Source organism: Panulirus ornatus, chromosome 26 (genome assembly GCF_036320965.1).
Source record: "Panulirus ornatus isolate Po-2019 chromosome 26, ASM3632096v1, whole genome shotgun sequence".
In the NCBI taxonomy this organism is placed as follows: domain Eukaryota; kingdom Metazoa; phylum Arthropoda; class Malacostraca; order Decapoda; family Palinuridae; genus Panulirus; species Panulirus ornatus.
This window is the reverse complement of record NC_092249.1, coordinates 3,720,732-3,743,633: the sequence shown is the minus strand read 5'-3', so window position 1 is coordinate 3,743,633 and position 22,902 is coordinate 3,720,732. Positions and strand designations below refer to the sequence as shown.

At 38.3% G+C, this 22,902-nt stretch overlaps 1 protein-coding gene across 7 annotated transcripts in view; it reads right to left on the bottom strand.

Moving 5' to 3' along the window:
• Positions 1-8,404: 8,404 nt before the first annotated feature.
• LOC139757405 (T-complex protein 11-like protein 1) overlaps positions 8,405-22,902 on the bottom strand; it is a 52,112-nt gene continuing 37,614 nt past the window's right edge. For all 7 annotated transcript variants that reach the window (XM_071677859.1, XM_071677853.1, XM_071677855.1 and 4 more), the window contains exons 3-9: positions 20,181-20,385; positions 19,206-19,429; positions 18,584-18,773; positions 15,608-15,817; positions 11,719-11,903; positions 10,898-11,064; positions 8,405-8,932 (exon numbers count right to left, since the gene is read on the bottom strand). In XM_071677859.1, the coding sequence (XP_071533960.1) occupies positions 8,649-8,932; positions 10,898-11,064; positions 11,719-11,903; positions 15,608-15,817; positions 18,584-18,773; positions 19,206-19,429; positions 20,181-20,385 (1,465 nt within the window). In that variant the 3' untranslated portion in view covers positions 8,405-8,648. The remainder of the gene's footprint in view (positions 8,933-10,897; positions 11,065-11,718; positions 11,904-15,607; positions 15,818-18,583; positions 18,774-19,205; positions 19,430-20,180; positions 20,386-22,902) is intronic.

Here is a 22,902-nt window from a genome sequence, read left to right as displayed (position 1 = left end):
CTCATTACTGCACCTCTCTCTCAACTTATCATTTCTTGAACAATCCTCATCACACGTTTGTGAAAGGGACCCTGTGGTTGCATAATACAACAATAATGATACTAATATATATATATATATATATATATATATATATATATATATATATATATATATATATATATATATATATATATATTTTATTTATTATACTTTGTTGGTCTCCCACGTTAGCAAGGTTGCACAAGGAAACAAATGAAAGAATTGCCCAACCCACCCACATACACATGTATATACATACACGTCCACACACGCACATATACATACCTATACATTTCAACGTATACATATATATACACAGATATACACATGTACATATTTCATACTGTCTGCCCTTCTTCATTCCCGTCGCCATCCTGCCACACATGAAATAACAACTCCCTCCCCCCACGGTGGATTTGGCTGCGGATGGAACCAAGGAAGCGGAAGTGAGTCACAGGGTGGGGGAGGGGCGAAAGTTTTGGGAGTGTTGAAAAATGTGTGGAAAGCGAGAACATTATCTCGGAAAGCAAAAATGGGTATGTTTGAAGGAACAGTGATTCGAACAATGTTATATGGTTGCAAGGCGTGGGCTATAGAGTTGTGCGGAGTAGGGTGGATGCATTGTAAATATGTTTGAGGACAATATGTGGTGTGAAGTGGCTTGATCGAGTAAGCAATAAAAGGGTAAGAGAGATGTGTGGTAATAAAAAGAGTGTGGTTGAGAGAGCAGAAGAGGGTGTTTTGAATTGGTTTGGTCACATGGAGAAAATGAGTGAGGAAAGAGTGACAAAGAGGATATATGTGTCTTGGGTGGAGGGAACGAGGAGAAGTGGGTGACCAAATTGGAGGTGGAAGGATGGAGTGAAAAAGATTTTGAGCAATCGGGGCCTGAACATGCAGGAGAGTGAAAGGTGTGCTAGGAATAGAGTGAATTGGAACGATGTGGTATACTGGGGTCGACATGCAGTCAGTGGATTGAAACAGGGCACGTGAAGCGTCTGGGGTAAACCATGGAAAGTTTTGTGGGGCCTGGATGTGGAAAGGGAGCTGTGGTTTCAGTGCATTGTACATGACAAGAGACTGAGTGTGAACGAATGTGGCCTTTTTTTGTCCTTTCCTAGTGCTACCTCGCACATGTGTGGGGGAAGGGGGTTCTCATTTCATGTGTGGTGGGGTGGTGATGGGAATGAATAAAGGCAGCAAGTATGAATTATATATATATATATATATATATATATATATATATATATATATATATATATATATATATATAGAGGGGGGCTGGAAATCCTCCCCTCTCGTTTTTTTTATTTACCAAAAGAAGGAACAGAGGGGGCCAGGTGAGGATATTCCAAAAAAGGCCCAGTCCTCTGTTCTTAACGCTACCTCACTAATGTGGGAAATGGCGAAGTTTAAAAGAAGAATATATATATATATATATATATATATATATATATATATATATATATATATATATATATATATTTATTATTTATTTATTTTTTTTAAACTATTCGCCATTTCCTGCGTTAGTGAGGTAGCGTTAAGAACAGAGGACTGGGCCTTTTTTGGAATATCCTCACCTGGCCCCACTCTGTTCCTTCTTTTGGAAAATTAAAAAAAATGAAATGTATAGGTATGTATATAAATGGGTATGTGGGTGGGTTGGGCCATTCTTTTGTCTGTTTCCTTGCGTGACCTTGCAAGGAATAGAGTGAATTGGATCGATGTGGTATACCAGGGTCAACGTGCTGTCAGTGGATTGAATCAGGGCATGTGAAGCGTCTGGGGTAAACCATGGAAAGTTGTGTGGGGCCTGGATGTGGAAAGGGAGCTGTGGTTTCGGGCATTATTGCATGACAGCTAGAGACTGAGTGTGAACGAATGGGGCCTTTGTTGTCTTTTCCTAGCGCTACCTCACACACATGAGGGGGGAGGGGGATGTTATTCCATGTGTGGCGAGGTGGCGATGGGAATGAATAAAGGCAGACAGTGTGAATTGTGTGCATGAGTATATATGCATGTGTCTGTGTGTGTATATATATGTGTACATTGAGATGTATAGGTATGTATATTTGCGTGTGTGGACGTGTATGTGTGTACATGTGTGTGGGGGTGGGGTGGGGTGGGCCATTTCTTTCGTCTGTTTCCTTGCGCTACCTCGCAAACGCAGGAGACAGCGACAAAGCAAAATAAATAAATATATATATATATATATATATATATATATATATATATATATATATATATATATATATATATATATATATATATATGTATGTATTATACAGATGATATACAATGTCATTTATGTATCCTGCATATGTAACATAATCATGTACTGTACTGGACACATCTGCCTAAAAGTAATGCTTTAAAGTGTGCCATTCTCTATAGGTATAGGAACACTCACACTGGAATATAAAAATACTAGTTTTCTTATACTTAATACTACACTTCTATCCTAGTCATCACCTTAACGATTCCTAATAATTCCTTACACTCATATGCCACTGAAAAGATTCAGTTCACTGCAAGAGAGTTCATAAACTAGTAAAAAAGAAAATTTTATATATATATATATATATATATATATATATATATATATATATATATATATATATATATATAAAGCTCATAGTAAAACATTCCTTAATTTACATCACTATGGAATGGAACAAAATCCATTGTTTCCTTGAAAAAACAAATATAATAAAATACAAATATGCCACCTTTCTAATTTTACCACACCAAGAAGTCAACATGACATCCTCTCCACTAATGACATGCATACCTGCAATTTAAGCATGCTTGTACAATAATCTCTGCCTAGTCAGCAAACATACTGGAACAAATGAAAATACTAGTGTGGAATTCTTCACTGCATCTGTTGGATAGGTATATAAAATTTTACAAAGAAATCCAATAATATATCACTACTGATATTACTGATATGTAGCAGCTACTGTGGAGGTATGCTGTTCACAACATTTACAAATAACAACTTGATAAATTCATATGGATAAAAATGCTTGTTACTGACAAATGTGACATTCCCAGAGGTTTGTGTTGCAACACTCGGTTAACCACTATTACTCCATCACAATTTTGGTGTTTCTGTTGCACAGAAACATACTGCTTATGAACAGCTGTATACTTATATGGGACTAAGTATTCCTTTTACAAAATAGAGAGCATTCTTACAATATTACTTTTCAATCATCCTTCCCTTTCCTTCATCACATCCATTCCTATTACTTCTATCCCAAGCACATTACTAACTGGTTTATTCTTTGCCATTTTTAGAACTTTTAATCGGTCTTAACCTGGATTATTGAATATGCTACATGAGCTTTTAAAACAATCATTTAAAACACTAACTGACCTATTACATAACTTCATAAAATTATAAGTGAAATTTCAGTCAAGTTATGGAATCAAGAAATTTCTGTACAATCTGTCTTGGCAAGAAAAAGTATTCAGTCTGAGAACCAATTCTGTAAAACTGCATCTCTGCTCTCTTTATAAAACTTCAAACTAACTAGTCACAGTACACATCTGTACAATAGTTTTACAGAATTTATCACAATAGTAAAAAAATTTTTGAGAATTTTGTATAAAAAAATGTATCAGTTTAATGTGCTACCAATGGAAGAATACATCAACCTATACTATCTAAAACTAGGTCTTGATTCATCCCATTTAAGATTGTTTACATAATTCATAAAAAAAAAAATCATGGGAAACGTTTAACCTACAATATGGTTTGTCACTGAATGCTAAGAATGAGATAATGGAAATACATCATTAGCTTATACAGTGTATGCATCCACTATGGCAAGTGCATTCTACTTGTACTTTAACAGCCATATATGGCAATACACATCAATAGAAAGCTGGGTTAAAGTGTGCATACATATATACATATATACATGCACTGTACACAGTGTTACCCAAGACCTTTCTCAAGGATCCTGCTGCCCAAGGCTGCACTACTTTAAGAAGCAGGGTTGAGAAGTTCTTTGATGACACTGTACTACCAATGGTACAGCTTCACCAAAGGTTGCCTTTCACTTGCATTGACACCTCAAACACAAAGGGTCCTGTAAAACCTACATAAATATATATATATATAAAGCTCATAGTAAAACATTCCTTAATTTACATCACTATGGAATGGAACAAAATCCATTGTTTCCTTGAAAAAACAAATATAATAAAATACAAATATGCCACCTTTCTAATTTTACCACACCAAGAAGTCAACATGACATCCTCTCCACTAATGACATGCATACCTGCAATTTAAGCATGCTTGTACAATAATCTCTGCCTAGTCAGCAAACATACTGGAACAAATGAAAATACTAGTGTGGAATTCTTCACTGCATCTGTTGGATAGGTATATAAAATTTTACAAAGAAATCCAATAATATATCACTACTGATATTACTGATATGTAGCAGCTACTGTGGAGGTATGCTGTTCACAACATTTACAAATAACAACTTGATAAATTCATATGGATAAAAATGCTTGTTACTGACAAATGTGACATTCCCAGAGGTTTGTGTTGCAACACTCGGTTAACCACTATTACTCCATCACAATTTTGGTGTTTCTGTTGCACAGAAACATACTGCTTATGAACAGCTGTATACTTATATGGGACTAAGTATTCCTTTTACAAAATAGAGAGCATTCTTACAATATTACTTTTCAATCATCCTTCCCTTTCCTTCATCACATCCATTCCTATTACTTCTATCCCAAGCACATTACTAACTGGTTTATTCTTTGCCATTTTTAGAACTTTTAATCGGTCTTAACCTGGATTATTGAATATGCTACATGAGCTTTTAAAACAATCATTTAAAACACTAACTGACCTATTACATAACTTCATAAAATTATAAGTGAAATTTCAGTCAAGTTATGGAATCAAGAAATTTCTGTACAATCTGTCTTGGCAAGAAAAAGTATTCAGTCTGAGAACCAATTCTGTAAAACTGCATCTCTGCTCTCTTTATAAAACTTCAAACTAACTAGTCACAGTACACATCTGTACAATAGTTTTACAGAATTTATCACAATAGTAAAAAAATTTTTGAGAATTTTGTATAAAAAAATGTATCAGTTTAATGTGCTACCAATGGAAGAATACATCAACCTATACTATCTAAAACTAGGTCTTGATTCATCCCATTTAAGATTGTTTACATAATTCATAAAAAAAAAAATCATGGGAAACGTTTAACCTACAATATGGTTTGTCACTGAATGCTAAGAATGAGATAATGGAAATACATCATTAGCTTATACAGTGTATGCATCCACTATGGCAAGTGCATTCTACTTGTACTTTAACAGCCATATATGGCAATACACATCAATAGAAAGCTGGGTTAAAGTGTGCATACATATATACATATATACATGCACTGTACACAGTGTTACCCAAGACCTTTCTCAAGGATCCTGCTGCCCAAGGCTGCACTACTTTAAGAAGCAGGGTTGAGAAGTTCTTTGATGACACTGTACTACCAATGGTACAGCTTCACCAAAGGTTGCCTTTCACTTGCATTGACACCTCAAACACAAAGGGTCCTGTAAAACCTACATAAATATATATATATATATATATATTCTTTCTTTTCTTTCAAACTATTCGCCATTTCCCGCATTAGCAAGGTAGCGTTAAAAACAGAGGACTGGGCCTCTGAGGGAATATCCTCACCTGGCCCCCTTCTCTGTTCCTTCTTTTGGAAAATTAAAAAAAAAAAAAAAAAAAAACGAGGGGAGGATTTCCAGCCCCCCGCTCCCTCCCCTTTTAGTTGCCTTCTACGACACGCAGGGAATGCGTGGAAGTATACATATACGCAAATATACATACCTATACATCTCAATGTACACATATATATACACACACAGACACATACATATATACTCATGCACACAATTCACACTGTCTGCCTTTATTCATTTCCATCGCCACCTTGCCACACATGGAATACCATCCCCCTCCCCCCTCATGTGTGCGAGGTAGTGCTAGGAAAAGACAACAAAGGCCCCATTCGTTCACACTCAGTCTCTAGCTGTCATGCAATAATGCCCAAAACCACAGCTCCCTTTCCACACCCAGGCCCCACACAACTTTCCATGGTTTACCCCAGACGCTTCACATTCCCTGATTCAATCTTTTTATTTTTTTCACTGGACCAGCACGTCAACCCCGGTATACCACATCGATCCAATTCACTCTATTCCTTGCCCGCCTTTCACCCTCCTGCATGTTCAGGCCCCAATCACTCAAAATCTTATTCACTCACATCTTTCCACCTCCAATTTGGTCTCCCACTTCTCCTCGTTCCCTCCACCTCCGACACATATATCCTCTTGGTCAATCCTTCCTCACTCATTCTCTCCATGTGCCCAAACCATTTCAAAACACCCTCTTCTGCTCTCTCAACCACGCTCTTTTTATTTCCACACATCTCTCTTACCCTTACATTACTTACTCGATCAAACCACCTCACACCACACAGTGTCCTCAAACATCTCATTTCCAGCACATCCACCCTCCTGCACACAACTCTATCCATAGCCCATGCCTCGCAACCATACAACATTGTTGGAACCACTATTCCTTCAAACATACCCATTTTTGCTTTCCGAGATAATGTTCTCGACTTCCAAACATTCTTCAAGGCTCCCAGGATTTTCACCCCCTCCCCCACCCTATGATTCACTTCCGCTTCCATGGTTTGCCAAATTGGAGGTGGAAGGATGGAGTGAAAAAAAGATTTTGAGTGATCGGGCCTGAACATGCAGGAGGGTGAAAGGCATGCAAGGAATAGAGTGAATTGGAACGATGTGGTATACCGGGGTTGACGTGCTGTCAGTGGATTGAATCAGGGCATGTGAAGCATCTGGGGTAAACCATGGAAAGCTGTGTAGGTATGTATATTTGCGTGTGTGGACGTATGTATATACATGTGTATGGAGGTGGGTTGGGCCATTTTTTTCGTCTGTTTCCGTGCGCTACCTCGCAAACGTGGGAGACAGCGACAAAGCAAGGAAAAAATATATATATATATGTGTGTCGGAGGTGGAGGGAGCAAGGAGAAGAGGGAGACCAAATTGGAGGTGGAAAGATGGAGTGAAAAAGATTTTGTGTGATCGGGGCCTGAACATGCAGGAGGGTGAAAGGAGGGCAAGGAATAGAGTGAATTGGAGCGATGTGGTATACCGGGGTTGACGTGCTGTCAGTGGATTGAATCAAGGCATGTGAAGCGTCTGGGGTAAACCATGGAAAGCTGTGTAGGTATGTATATTTGCGTGTGTGGACGTATGTATATACATGTATATGGGGGGGGGGTTGGGCCATTTCTTTCGTCTGTTTCCTTGCGCTACCTCGCAAATGCGGGAGACAGCAACAAAGTAAAAAAAAAAAAAAAACAATATAATCCACTACACTTCATATTTCTCATTGTGTTCACAGCTTACATTAAGCTTATCCTCACATTTAAGGAGGATCTTATTTCCATTTATATATATATACATATATATATATATCCCTGGGGATAGGGGAGAAAGAATACTTCCCACGTATTCCCTGCGTGTCGTAGAAGGCGACTAAAAGGAAAGGGAGCGGGGGGCTGGAAATCCTCCCCTCTCATTTTTCTTTTTTTTTTTTTTTCAAAAGAAGGAAGAGAGAAGGGGGTCAGGTGAGGATATTCCCTCAAAGGCCCAGTCCTCTGTTCTTAACGCTACCTCGCTATCGCGGGAAATGGCGAATAGTATGAAAAAAAAAATATATATATATATATATATATATATATATATATATATATATTATCCCTGGGGATGGGGGATTAAGAATACTTCCCACATATTCCCTGCGTGTCGTAGAAGGCAACTAAAAGGGGAGGGAGCGGGGGGCTGGAAATCCTCCCCTCTCGTTTTTTTTTTTTTTTTTAATTTTCCAAAAGAAGGAACAGAGGGGGCCAGGTGAGGATATTCCGAAAAAGGCCCAGTCCTCTGTTCGTAACGCTACCTCGCTAATGCGGGAAATGGCGAATAGTTTGAAAAAAAAAAAGAAAAAAAAAAATATATATATATATATATATATATATATATATATATATATATATATATATATATATATATATGAAGGTCTATTAAATAATCCATTTATTCAACTCTGGAGCACTATTGTGAGGCTCCTGCAGCTTTTAGACTGCACTTCAATCAGGTCCAAGGAAATGATAGACTACTTTGGAGTAAAAAGTTGTCCACCAACAATGACAAAGCATTGGTGAAGGTGACTTTTCACTCACAATATAACCACAGCAGGTGGGTCTGGTAACAATTAAGAATGTATGTTTATGTGTGCAATTATTATGCATTACATTCACACAGTTGGCAGTAATGGTCAAGGTGTTAACAAACTGCCAGCAGCCTTATATTAACAACTATTGAACAATATAATCCACTACACTTCATATTTCTCATTGTGTTCACAGCTTACATTAAGCTTATCCTCACATTTAAGGAGGATCTTATTTCCATTTATAGTATAATTATTCTTGTAAGTCAATTGGGAATTATTTCCTTACAATATCTCTTCATTTATCAGCGTCAGTGCTGGTTTTGACAATACTAACAACCTTTTCATCATTTTCTTTCTCCTCTGCACCTTCTTCAAGTTCCTTTGTGGCCTTTATGTGATTACTTATGATATCAGAATAGTACTCGCCAAACACAGACCTATTGTGTGTGACAAGTCGTAGCAATGTCCCACATATGTGAGCTATCTCTTCTTGTAATGATGAAAGACCAGGGGGCATCTGCACAGGCCGAGCTGTAGTAGAACTCAAAAGGGCTCCTATGAATTCCATTGCTCGCTTTACTGTTGAAAAAGGAAAATGTAAAATTAAGCTTTAGACTGCTATATTGTATAACCCTAGAGAATTATCATATAACGTGATTTGTATGGAGGATTCTGACAGGAAAATCACAAAGGGACGTCTTAGAGCTAAAATTATCTAATGAGGGTGGTTGGAGTACATCTTAGCGTGGTGTCTATCCATCTTTTGGATAGCATAGCAACTGGTGAAGCCAAATATGGCTTGGATATGACTAGCAAAATGGCACTGTAATCTGGCTCTAGACTTGCCAGGGACATCCATGTTTAGAGAGATGGCCTTCACCGAAAGGGTCAGATCTTTACTATCTATATCTCTGATGCCCATACCCTTCTGGAACTCCCATAACAGGATGGCCATGGGAAAAGAGTCTCCATAACTAGTGATCTCATGCTGCTTCTAAGCCTTTAGTACTTTAGCTATAACAAGCCAATGGCAGAGGGCAACTCTAGCACGGTGTTTTCTGAGGCTCCTACCTAATGTTCCTATCATCTCTTACTTAATGTTCCAACCCACTACTTCTACCTAATGCTCCCACCTAATGTTCTTATCCATGACATCTACCTAGTGCTCTTATCTCATGTTCCTCCTAACTAATTCTATCTATTGCTCCTAACATTTTGCCAAAAGGCAGAGCTAGCACATACTGCTCACCACATGAAAATCTAAAGTTACAAAAGGAATGAGTTATATGTCAAGTTAATTGTGTAAATAACAGAGATAGTATGTTTGTGGACAGAATGCCACTTTACAATTTACTGTAACTCCTCTCAAAACAAGATTACATTATGTAGAACAGCACTATAATGGAAGGACATCAAAATAAACAGATCACAGGCAACAGTTCAAGCACAGATGGAGGGTCACTGTTAATAATTTCTTGTATCAGTGACTTTCAAGATTTCTATATGACTTATCACATTAACTATAAGAACAGTCATACATCTGAGCAAACTGATGGGTACCCAAGGGAGTGGGAAACAGAATGGCGAGTTGGCAAGGGCAGTAAGTAAGTGCAAGTGAGAGCATGCAAACAGTCTGCGAACCCTTTTTGGGGCTCCAGTATCTTCAAAGCTACATTCCACAGAGGAGGGCGAGCTGGGTTTCCTGATAAAGACATACTAAAATTGTTATCACTTGTTGGCAGACTGCCCCTATATCCTTTCACAACTGAAAAAGCAACACCAAAGCAACCTTAAAAAGTTCATTCATGCCGTGTACTTCAGCAACTTATACATGAGGATCCTTTAGTCAATTCACCAATGCTACAAACAATAAAACCACATCATTCTTAGTGTTATTGTTGCAATAAATGGCCTACATGACTTTTGATAAGTACTGTGACCGACTTCTCCCTCTTCCTCCCCTTTCTTCCTCACACAATGTCACTTAAGTGTTTCTTTGAATGCCAGTGTGTCTGGATGCTTACAGATATTGTGAAAATGGTTTTGTCATTTGGAGGAAAAGGTGTTACAAGTGCATACCAGTAAACAGATGAAGTGCAAAAGAAGGTTCTTGTAAAGTATCCTGACCCCTGTACCATGTTGCAATGCAGTGCAGTGGCGAATTGCCATGTTTTGTGAAACTGGATAAGTTACAAATGCACCTAGATCTGGGAGGTTGGCAATTTCCAACATTTGTTGTAACCTATCAAAAGTTGTCCGGGATGCAACCTGAAACACAGGTCTCTCAACTGTCCTACACTCACCCAACAATTACAAACACACCACCATACTTCTTGGCCTATGGTCCTGCCTTGTGGACAGGAGTTGCAGAAATCCTCAAAAACAGGTTTTAAAGTAGGAAGGCAATGTAAGGAATAAAATGTAGCTCTTATCTCCAAACAACAAAAATACTGTTATGAGTAAAAATTCTTCCATAACAGCTTCAGTATTCAATGATACAAAAAATCATATTTACTTTAAACACGAAACTAACAGCAAACTTACCAATCAATGCTCTTATACGATGGTCTGGATTTTTTATCTCTAAGATTTGAGATTTTAGAGCTGTCTTTGCTGATGCCGGCAGTGGTGGTTTCTCATGCTCTTGAAGATGATCATCTACCTCTTTAGCCACTTGCTCTGCTAAGTTATCCATTAGTGCCATCGTTTCCCTAAAATACAACATCAAATATTTGATAATATTCAATATAAGTGTAGAGTAAGGAATCAAAACTTCATGCTGCCTGAAGTACAGTGTTTCTTTACTCCACCATATCCTAATGAATACGAATGTTAGCTTCTGGATGAGTTCTGCATTTTCCACAAGCATCTAATACATCAATGAAAATTTTTGTAATGTATCAAAAACTGATGCTAAAGAATTCTACAACCTCAAGCTTTAAATCTATATGTAAAAGTAGGTTTCTTCCTGTGAAGCATATTTCAATGACAATATTTTTGTTAAGGTTTCTGACGTCAAGAACAAATCTGTAATCATATTAGCTTTTTCCCCCAGACAAACCATTACTGACATCAATTTGTGGCCTTTATATATAACTGCCTATTTGTAAGGCAGTTATGAGTTATGAGTTCTACACTCATAGGATCTCACTTCTTTATCTCAATTTATCATACAACTGAATGATTACCTAACAGTATGGGATGGAGCTTTACACTTTCAATCATAAAACAGATTTCCTTATGCTGCGTAGGTGATTATCTATGTGTGATGTGCAACTTGTGCATTACTACCATAACATCTGATGCACTAACAAGAAAATACCAACTGTAAAAGCAGATGCACTAAAATAATTTATGTTACTTACTTATCAGATAATGCAGGATCGAGAATAATACACAAATTTCGTTTCATCTTGAGTTTGAAGGCATCAGGCTGGATGATTAAGGGCCCCACAGAAGTAAGAGTGACAAGCATCACAGAACCAAGAATACACACTTGACTTAGTCGATCCCTTAATTCTAGTATTCTGCCTCCATCCATTACAACAGTCTGATATACAGAAAAAATAAAAATATGTTAATATCAGGTATGTCAGTGTCAATATCTCTGGGAAAGGACTAGGAAAGTGAATAGAATTACCAATAAAACAAAGAAAAGCACAAGGATGCTGTAAAAAAGCATTTCTAAAAAGAGATAAAGTTTTTCTTTTTTATGTAAGCTAACCATTTCTCACATAAAGTAAGTTAGTGTGAAGAACAGATGAACGACTATTAGAGGGAAAATTCCTCACTTGGCTCCTTGCTCTGTTCCTTTTTTTGAAAAGTAATACAGGAAGGGAGGATTTCCAACCACCTGCTCCCACCTCTTTTATTGCCTTTTATGACACTGGGAATAGTGAACAGTCTTCTTTCTCCCCTATCCCCAAACAAAAACATAAGAATGTTGTAAAAAAAGCATTTCTAAAAAGACATAAAGTATTTGGTAAAAATACATATAAAATGTAACAAATGAGGTTGAAAGGGTGAGGAGATATAAAAAAAATGCTCCTGTAAGAGCCATTACAGATTTAATAATACAGGGTGTGTAAGACAGGAATAGCATGATGAAACATAGAAGGAAAAGCTTGACCATCCTAAAGCAATAGCCTGAATAAAAGGCAAATCGGGAAGACTATAAGGTTGTACATGGAAATAAAATATAGTAACACATATGATAGTTGTTAGTAATGGAAAAGAAAATGTGTATTTGTATGAAAGATTGAATGAAACTTTTTATCTACCACCACAAACTCCCATTTCCATTTACATGGGATGGATCTGATGCAGCCATACTTTCACTTCAGTCACACACATCCTCAATCCTCGTCTAGTGTATTACTGCGTTATAAACTCTTACTCTACTGTAACCTATAATTCTCACAGCTAATTTCTGATGGAAGATCTGCCTCAATTCACACTGTCATCTCCAAACACAAAAGGGTTCTACTACATCTGATCAAAAACCATACTTCTTGCATTTTCATCAACAAATTTCTAGCCCCAATAAATCAACCCATCTAATCCATAACTGAATCTTTGTACCTTAAATCATCATAGGTTCCTGTACCTGAAACTATCGTAAGCTGCTGAAGTGTGAAGCTTGGGGAAACTTTAAAAAGTGGTTATAATTACAAATTGAATATCAGAATTCAAATAATTCTGTCAGAAGTTTTCTTCATTTCTAATTACAATGAAATTCAGTACAAATTCAATACAACTCTTAGCTAGCATATCTTAGCCAAATAAAGATCATATAAGTTCTAAAGCTTGGGAAGGAGACTTGTGTGAGGAAGTACCAGGAGAGACTGAGTACAGAATGGAAAAAGGTGAGAACAATGGAAGTAAGGGGAGTGGGGGAGGAATGGGATGTATTTAGGGAATCAGTGATGGATTGCGCAAAAGATGCTTGTGGCATGAGAAGAGTGGGAGATGGGTTGATTAGAAAGGGTAGTGAGTGGTGGGATGAAGAAGTAAGAGTATTAGTGAAAGAGAAGAGAGAGGCATTTGGACGATTTTTGCAGGGAAAAAATGCAATTGAGTGGGAGATGTATAAAAGAAAGAGACAGGAGGTCAAGAGAAAGGTGCAAGAGGTGAAAAAAAGGGCAAATGAGAGTTGGGGTGAGAGAGTATCATTAAATTTTAGGGAGAATAAAAAGATGTTCTGGAAGGAGGTAAATAAAGTGCGTAAGACAAGGGAGCAAATGGGAACTTCAGTGAAGGGCGCAAATGGGGAGGTGATAACAAGTAGTGGTGATGTGAGAAGGAGATGGAGTGAGTATTTTGAAGGTTTGTTGAATGTGTTTGATGATAGAGTGGCAGATATAGGGTGTTTTGGTCGAGGTGGTGTGCAAAGTGAGAGGGTTAGGGAAAATGATTTGGTAAACAGAGAAGAGGTAGTAAAAGCTTTGCGGAAGATGAAAGTCGGCAAGGCAGCAGGTTTGGATGGTATTGCAGTGGAATTTATTAAAAAAGGGGGTGACTGTATTGTTGACTGGTTGGTAAGGTTATTTAATGTATGTATGACTCATGGTGAGGTGCCTGAGGAATGGCGGAATGCGTGCATAGTGCCATTGTACAAAGGCAAAGGGGATAAGAGTGAGTGCTCAAATTACAGAGGTATAAGTTTGTTGAGTATTCCTGGTAAATTATATGGGAGGGTATTGATTGAGAGGGTGAAGGCATGTACAGAGCATCAAATTGGGGAAGAGCAGGGTGGTTTCAGAAGTGGTAGAGGATGTGTGGATCAGGTGTTTGCTTTGAAGAATGTATGTGAGAAATACTTAGAAAAGCAAATGGATTTGTATGTAGCATTTATGGATCTGGAGAAGGCATATGATAGAGTTGATAGAGATGCTCTGTGGAAGGTATTAAGAATATATGGTGTGGGAGGAAAGTTGTTAGAAGCAGTGAAAAGTTTTTATCGAGGATGTAAGGCATGTGTACGTGTAGGAAGAGAGGAAAGTGATTGGTTCTCAGTGAATGTAGGTTTGCGGCAGGGGTGTGTGATGTCTCCATGGTTGTTTAATTTGTTTATGGATGGGGTTGTTAGGGAGGTGAATGCAAGAGTTTTGGAAAGAGGGGCAAGTATGAAGTCTGTCGGGGATGAGAGAGCTTGGGAAGTGAGTCAGTTGTTGTTCGCTGATGATACAGCACTGGTGGCTGATTCATGTGAGAAACTGCAGAAGCTGGTGACTGAGTTTGGTAAAGTTTGTGAAAGAAGAAAGTTAAGAGTAAATGTGAATAAGAGCAAGGTTATTAGGTACAGTAGGGTTGAGGGTCAAGTCGATTGGGAGGTGAGTTTGAATGGAGAAAAACTGGAGGAAGTAAAGTGTTTTAGATATCTGGGAGTGGATCTGGCAGTGGATGGAACCATGGAAGCGGAAGTGGATCATAGGATGGGGGAGGGGGCGAAAGTTCTGGGAGCCTTGAAGAATGTGTGGAAGTCGAGAACATTATTTCGGAAAGCAAAAATGGGTATGTTTGAAGGAATAGTGGTTCCAACAATGTTGTATGGTTGCGAGGCGTGGGCTATGGATAGAGTGGTGCGCAGGAGGATGGATGTGCTGGAAATGAGATGTTTGAGGACAATGTGTGGTGTGAGGTGGTTTGATCGAGTAAGTAATGTAAGGGTAAGAGAGGTGTGGAAATAAAAAGAGCTTGGTTGAGAGAGCAGAAAAGGGTGTTTTGAAATGGTTTGGGCACATGGAAAGAATGAGTGAGGAAAGATTGACCAAGAGGATATATGTGTCGGAGGTGGAGGGAACGAGGAGAAGACGGAGGTGGAGGGAACGAGGAGAAGAGGGAGACCAAATTGGAGGTGGAAAGATGAAGTGAAAAAGATTTTGTGTGATCGGGGCCTGAACATGCAGGAGGGTGAAAGGAGGGCAAGGAATAGAGTGAATTGGAGCGATGTGGTATACCGGGGTTGACGTGCTGTCAGTGGATTGAATCAGGGCAGGTGAAGCGTCTGGGGTAAACCATGGAAAGCTGTGTAGGTATGTATATTTGCGTGTGTGGACGTATGTATATACATGGGTATGGGGGTGGGTTGGGCCATTTCTTTCGTCTGTTTCCTTGCGCTACCTCGCAAACGCGGGAGACAGCGACAAAAAAAAAAAAAAAAAAAAGTTCTAAAGCTGGAAGTTACATAAGAAAATGATCAGATCGTTTAGCTTCTATACAGCAGTAACAAGTAACTCCTAGTCATTCCCTTACCTCTGGCAGCAGTTTCTCATCAGACCAAGAAATGAGTTCCAAATATGCTCGAGTAATGACTGAACTCACAACGCCTCGCAGAGCGATGTCATCTGGTGCAGCCACATCTTCAGGTCTGACATGATTTAACAACCACTGTCTGGTCAACTCTAAACCATCATTCTGTGTCTTGAGAAACTCTGCAAACTTTTTCTTTTCATATGTCACACTCTGCAAAGTAAAAAACATATCTCTTAATAATGAACTGCTCAGTGCAGATTTCCCATATGTGCAAATGAGACTGATGTGCATGATGTTCCAAACCAATTTGCTAAGCATCCCCAGAGTAACCAATTAGCATCTCTGTGGAGTACCAAAGCAGTATTCTTGCTGTTGTATTAAAGCAGCAACTATTCAATAACTGGCTGGTAAAACTGCACACATACTGTGATCAGTGGTGCTTTTTGCCTGAAATACAGCTTGCAGTGATACAGAAGATAAGTAACTTTCATTTGCCTACAGAAGTAATTGATAAATATGAAAAGTGTGGTGTACTATATCACTACTTGTGACAGTCACTAGGTCAAGATGAACAGTGGTATCACTGGTCAGGCCTCATTTAGCAGTACCAAAAGGTGGGGATCAGTAAACTGCACCCCATGTAAAGGAACAAAGCTTTGAATGAACATGAGTGGAAATAGTATTCAAAAAAGAAAGTGAAAATTTAATATCAGAAAGTGGGTTATTTTTTCTTACTAAAGGTGAATCTGAAGAAAAAAAAAAACATGGTTCAAAAAAAGCACTTTAGCAACTTTATTACCAGTAACTGATACAGGTACACCATCAATTTTCATGCTCCTTTAGTCCGGGCAAAATTATGTGAGGGAACTTGAAGTTACTGCGGCCACCAGACTAGTTTACTGGGCGGCCCAGATGGCATGTGTAGGGTGCGTTTATTTACATTCTTTACACTGCACTTGGTGGTGATACCGCAATTCTGTGAGATTCTTAGCTTATTTTGCATAAATATAACCCTAGCTATGGCTTTTAAGACATACGAGAGTGGCAGTAGTGGTGTCAAACATAAACACCAGTCAATATTGATCCAAGATAAAGTAGAACTGGTGAAAAAATAGACTGTGGTGTTCTGGTGTGCAAGCTGTGCGACATCTACAGTATTGCTTCAACTGTTTATGATATAATGAAGCAGAGGGAGAAAATATTGAAATTCTCTGTAGACAGCAATTCCAAGAAGCAAATGATGAATAGAAAAACTATGAATGGTGGTAAGAGCATTGAGCACGATCAAGTAATGATGCAATTGTTTTGAGAGTGTTGGAGTGACGGAGTGGACTTGTCAGATAGCACGATAATGGACCAGGATAAGTTGTTCCATAAAGAACTTAAATTACAACATGAACATGACTATAGTGAAGGGTGGATTCAAAGATTCAAGAAGCGTAATGGAATTTCCATGAATAAAGTGTGTGGAGAAAAGAGGTCTGCTAACCATGAAGGAGCTGCCAAGTATGAGGACGAATTTGTGAAACTCATAGCTGATGAGCATCTCAGTCCCGAGCAGGTGTATAATGTATTTCATTTATTTATTTAATTTACATTTAATATTTGTTTAATTTAAATCTCTAGCAGTCCATGGTATACTTTAGACACATTGGAGATGTATAATTAATTAGTGGGTTAGAGGTGTGTTGATGAATTATTATTATTACGTGACCACGGTTTATCAAAATGGTTAATTCGGCAAGGCTTTGGAACCAAGAGTGCCGGAAAATCGGTGGTGTACCTGTAATATGTGAGAATGAAAAGTACCTTTTAAACCTTTTTTTCCATATATTTGGTATGATTCTAACAAAGAAAGGGTTGAGAAATCAGTGGATGTGGCACTAGTGATTTTCTTGGACATGAAAACAAGGAAAGCTAAAAAAAAGTATTTGAAAGCAAGACAAGATGAATGGTATTGATAGCTATACCCTATGACATAAAATGAAAGAAGACAAACAGGAAGGAAGTGCAAGACAACCTTAAAAAGATATTAGATACCATATGAAAACAGAAAAATTGCTCATGACTTGCAAGAACATCCAACTGACATACATAGGAAAGAAAAGTATATGAGTTTAAAAAGTAATAAAACATAACATGAACATGTTGAGAAAATGCTAAGATTAAAAGAAAATAACAAAGAATAAGGGAAATAAGAAATCTATGAATAATATGATTATAAAAATGTGAGCATTAATAGGGAAGAGGAACATAGAAATCTTCAAAGGGAATAATATGATAAAACTATGATTCATCAAAGAAAAGTAACTGAAGCAGAAGAAAGTAGAAAGCTTTTGGCACCAGCCAAGAAATGGGTTAAAGCTATCTCTCTGTATCTTTGACACCTGTTCCCTTCAGGAATTCCTTCAAAGAGGTGGCCACAGCAAAAGTCTTCATAATAGGTGGACTGTGGTGCCACTTTTTAACCCTTAGCACCTCACCTTTAACAGGCTACTGCCAGAGGGTAACTCTAGTGTGATGTTTTCCGAGGTTCACACTTAATGCTCATTCTTTTTTGACAAACGTTCTCCCCAAGGCTAGAGAAGTAATTGAATGTAGATAATGATACTGCATTTTTACCACTTCCCTAATCATCTCATTATACCTGAGCTATACTGTTATTTTCTTCTCTAAGTGCATAATTTCAAAAAACAAAATAAAAAATAAATGCTTAATGGAATGTACCCAGAGAAAGATGGGGAATGGGTTCCAATCTTTTCATCATAAAGAAGTTTACACTATACAGAAATCATCATCTACATACACTGCCAGACTTTAAATAAAAGTACTGCTTTGCAAAAGTACCAATCTAAATCTGCTCATAAAGGGCCTGCTTTTTTTTAAGAAATGCTTCACAGTAATCATCAACAACAACAACAACAACAAAAAACTTTCTAAAGTACATGAAGGATATCCATTTTCTTGCGATTTTACCTGAGCTATAATATGAGGCCTGATCTGCTGTATGGTAAAGTTGGCCATATCAAGGCGCATTAAGTCAAGGGTCTCCATTACACCACGAAAAACCCCAATAATATCAGTTTCTCTCATCAGGTTTCGAATGGTCTCATCTCGGACAGGAGCACAAAGACGAGCCATGATGGAAAGTACATACTGGGAGTACCTGTGGAAGGGAGAAAAAAAAAAATTTACATTTTCCCTAACAGCAATCTTTAACATTATAAAAAGTAAAGAATAACTTCTCATATTAACTGCTATGTCCACTCCTAGATATCTAAACCACTTCACTTCCTTCAGTCTTTCTCCATTCAAACTTACCTCCCAATCAACTTGTCCCTCAACCCTACTGAACCTAATAACCTTGCCTTATTCACATTTACTCTCAACTTTCTTCTTTCACACAATTTACCAAACTCAGTCACCAACTTCTGCAGTTTCTCACCCGAATCAGCCATCAGCGAACAATAACTGACTCACTTCCCTAGCCCTCTCATCCACAACAGACTGCACACTTGCCCCTCTCCCCAAAAATTACATTATTTTGTAAATACAGAAGGTAATACAGCACATACTGCAAAATCTTACATATACTTACTGACTAAAATCTAGCACACCATGCTCTGCTTGCTGTTTAATCAATTCCACATCAAGTGTGTCTGAAATTTCCTGCCGCAGGCGTGTGTGATGAGGAAGGGTGATGTCTAACAAATTTTCTCGGACCTCCTGCAACAACACTAATGCCTGATCATAGCACTGTGGATCTTGAGCCAGCTGGTCAGCAAGCTGGTCCCAAAAGGCTTTGTGCATAACATCCCTTACCTGTATTAAAGAAACAGATGAAGAATAAGAGCTTTTGATGTATGCTATAAACACGAAGCTAATAACATCAGACTGTATCTTGTTCATGAATGGAGTAGCAACCACCTCTGAATGTAATAATATTTCCTAGATGCTGTGTGAATATGATTAAAAACTCATTACAGGTTTTTATTGTACAAAATAATGCAACAAACAAAAGTGCTGCTATTTGGATTTACACATTTTCTTTCTTTTTAATCTTCTAGAGATACATTCTGATATCTGTTTACTATACCTTCAGAATGATGAATATTCTATTCTAAACATATGTGCTCAATGTTGAATACAACAAGAAATAAAAAATTAAAGGCAGTAATACCAAAAGATATACTTGCAAGTTAAGGAAGCAGCGCATCTTCCATGGAAGTACAACCACATTTTGAATAAATCCCTACATTTAGGTTTTTACATATTAACCTAACCCATTTACTATTTTACTATGGCAGTCCTAAATTCCAGTGTGCACTCTGTATGTAGGTTATTCTTAAATATTAAAAAAATCTCCATTACATTTGTAATTGTGATTAACTATCATCATGATTAACTGGAACACAATTTTCTAAATAGAATGACTTACAACTCGAACTAGTAAAATACTTTTTTCCATATTTGTTTGCTATTTCCCATGTTAGTGAGATAAGTGGACACAAGTAGAGCTGCCTTCAGGAACTAAAAGTGAAATACTGGGTGATAACCATAAAAGATATCTAACCTGTTTCTCAACACTGTTATCAGGGGGATCAAATTTTTCCAACTTAAAATTCTTGTCTACTGCTATCTCATGAGCCAGAACCATGTTGCTAACACCCTTTGTTGCTTTCATCACTTCTTCCAGGGACATAAATTTGGGTGGAGATGCAGCTACCCCCGGAAAGATGAAGTTGTGAACTGGAGAGGAACCACTTACAGTACGTTGTCTGGTGAATAAAAAGTTACCCATTAAATGCCAAGAATAAATATAACTACATGCAGTCTCATGACTTACAGTTACATTAACTTTCTAAAATATCATAGTCTCCCTCTCTCATAGCAAGGGTTATGTTCTTGGAAAAGGTTGATGTTAGTCAATCCACAATTACCAAATATGTGTTCCTACTGTAAAAGTGGAATTCTGTTCCCATCCAGAACTAAAGTTCCCCATGTAATGAAAATTCTGTTGTTTTAAAGTTTCATGCATATACTAAAAACAATTTCATAGCAAAATATTGTAAATAATATTGTATGAACATTAAAAATGAGAATACTGTACTCAGTACAAAAACAAATAACTGGGAGATAGGCAGCAGAGCCTCCTGTGGGTGGGTGGCAGGCATTAATCGCTCAGGCCAGCATGGGAGGAGAGACACTCCAAGCTTATTCTATCTTTAAGGTTGAGGGAAGAAACTGAAGTCCATAAAAACTGCTATGAATTACTGATCTCAAAAGAATAATAACTAAAGCAATTTTTTTAGGTTGGAGGCTTCAGTCACTCACAACAGTCCAATTTAATTATAAGGATAACTTATAGAGTGAAAAATGGAAAGATTATTAGTGCTTCAGGCCTGATCATGCAGGAGGGAAAACGGTGTGCATGGGACAGAGTGAACAGGAGTGATGTAGTAGACAGGAGGCAACGTGCTTTTAATGGACTGAATCATGGCATATGAAGCAGCTGTGGGAAACCGCAAAAAGGAATGTGAGACCTGTTTGTGGATACAGAAACCATGGTGCTGTTGCATTACACATAACAGCTAAAGAAGGGACATGAACGAATAAGGCCTCTTCTTTGTCTGTTCCTAATGCTATCTCATATACGTGGGAAATGGCAGACAAGCATAAAAGAAAAAAGAAAGAATATCATCCCAGAAAATAAGAGAAAGATGACTACCCATGTGTGTCACAGAAGGTAGGAGCAGGGGACTGTATATTCTCCCTAACTGTAATTAATGGACTGAAGTAGGTAGTAGCTGGGAGGCAGCCACCAACCAGGGAGGTATAACTACCAGTACTACCCCCTTGGGTATTGGGAGGGGTAGTGATGGCTGCATAATGATCCAGCACTTCAGTATCTGTCTTTCCCTTCTACATCACCCACATATGGACTGCTGGCATTCTGTCCAAAAACATACAATCTCTCCTTGTCAACACTTAACTCACACAACTCATTCTTTGTAACTCTAGATTTTTCCTGTGCTGAGTTATGCACCAGCCCTGCCTTTTGGCAAAATGGTAGGAGCAACAGATAGAAGTTGTAAGTAAGAATGTTAGGTACAAACATTAGGTACAAGCAGTATGTTGGACCACTGGTTGGGAGTGTATGGTATGAGTAATCGGTGGGAACATTAGGTAGAAACATTCCGGTGTACCCTCTGGAAAAACTGCACTTGAGTTGCCCTTTGCTAATGGCCTGTTAAGGGTAAGATACTAAAGGCTCAGAAACAGCACTGAGGTTCAACAGGTATGAAGAATCATTCACCATGGTCATCCCCTTGAGGAAGTTTCCAAAAGAAAGGGGCATCAGAACTACAAATAAACAGATAAATAGACTAATAAAAATGAGGAACAGAGGAAGAAATCAAGCATGAGTTTTTCCTTTAAGACTAAATCATCTGTTCTTAATGCTACCTTGCAACACTAAGAAAAAAAAAGGTATGAAAAAAAGAAATGGCCCAACCCATCCACATACACATGTATATACATAAATGCCCACACACACACACATATACATTTCAATGTATACATACATATACACATATACACATGTACATATCCATACTTGCTGCCTTCATCCATTCCCATCGCCATCCCACCACACACAAAAATAGCATCCTCCCCCTCAGTGAGGCAGTGCCAGGAACAGACAAAAAAAGACCACATTCGTTCACACTCAGTCTCTAGCTTTCATGTGTAATGCACCGAAACCACAGCTCCCTTTCCACATCCAGGCCCCACAGACCTTTCCATGGTTTATCCCAGACGCTTCACATGCCCTGGCTCAATCCCCTGACAGCACGTCGATCTCGGTGTACCACATCATTCCAATTCACTCTATTCCTTGCATGCCTTTCACCCTCCTGTATGTTCAGGCCCCATTTGCTCAAAATCTTTTACACTCCATCTTTCCACCTCCAATCTGGTCCCCTGCTTCTCCTCGTCCCCTCTACCTCTGACACATATATCCTCTTTGTTAATCTTTCCTCACTCATTCTCTCCATGTGACCAAACCATTTCAACAACTGACTCACTTCCCATGCCCTCTCATCCACAACAGACTTCATACTTGCCCCTCACTCCAAAAGTCTTGCAATTACCTCCCTAACCATCCCATCCACTAACAAATTAAACAACCATGGAAACATCACACACCCCTGCCACAAACCGACACTCACTGGGAACCAATCACTTTCCTCTTTTCCTACTTGTACACATGCCTTACATCCTTGGGATAGGGGAGA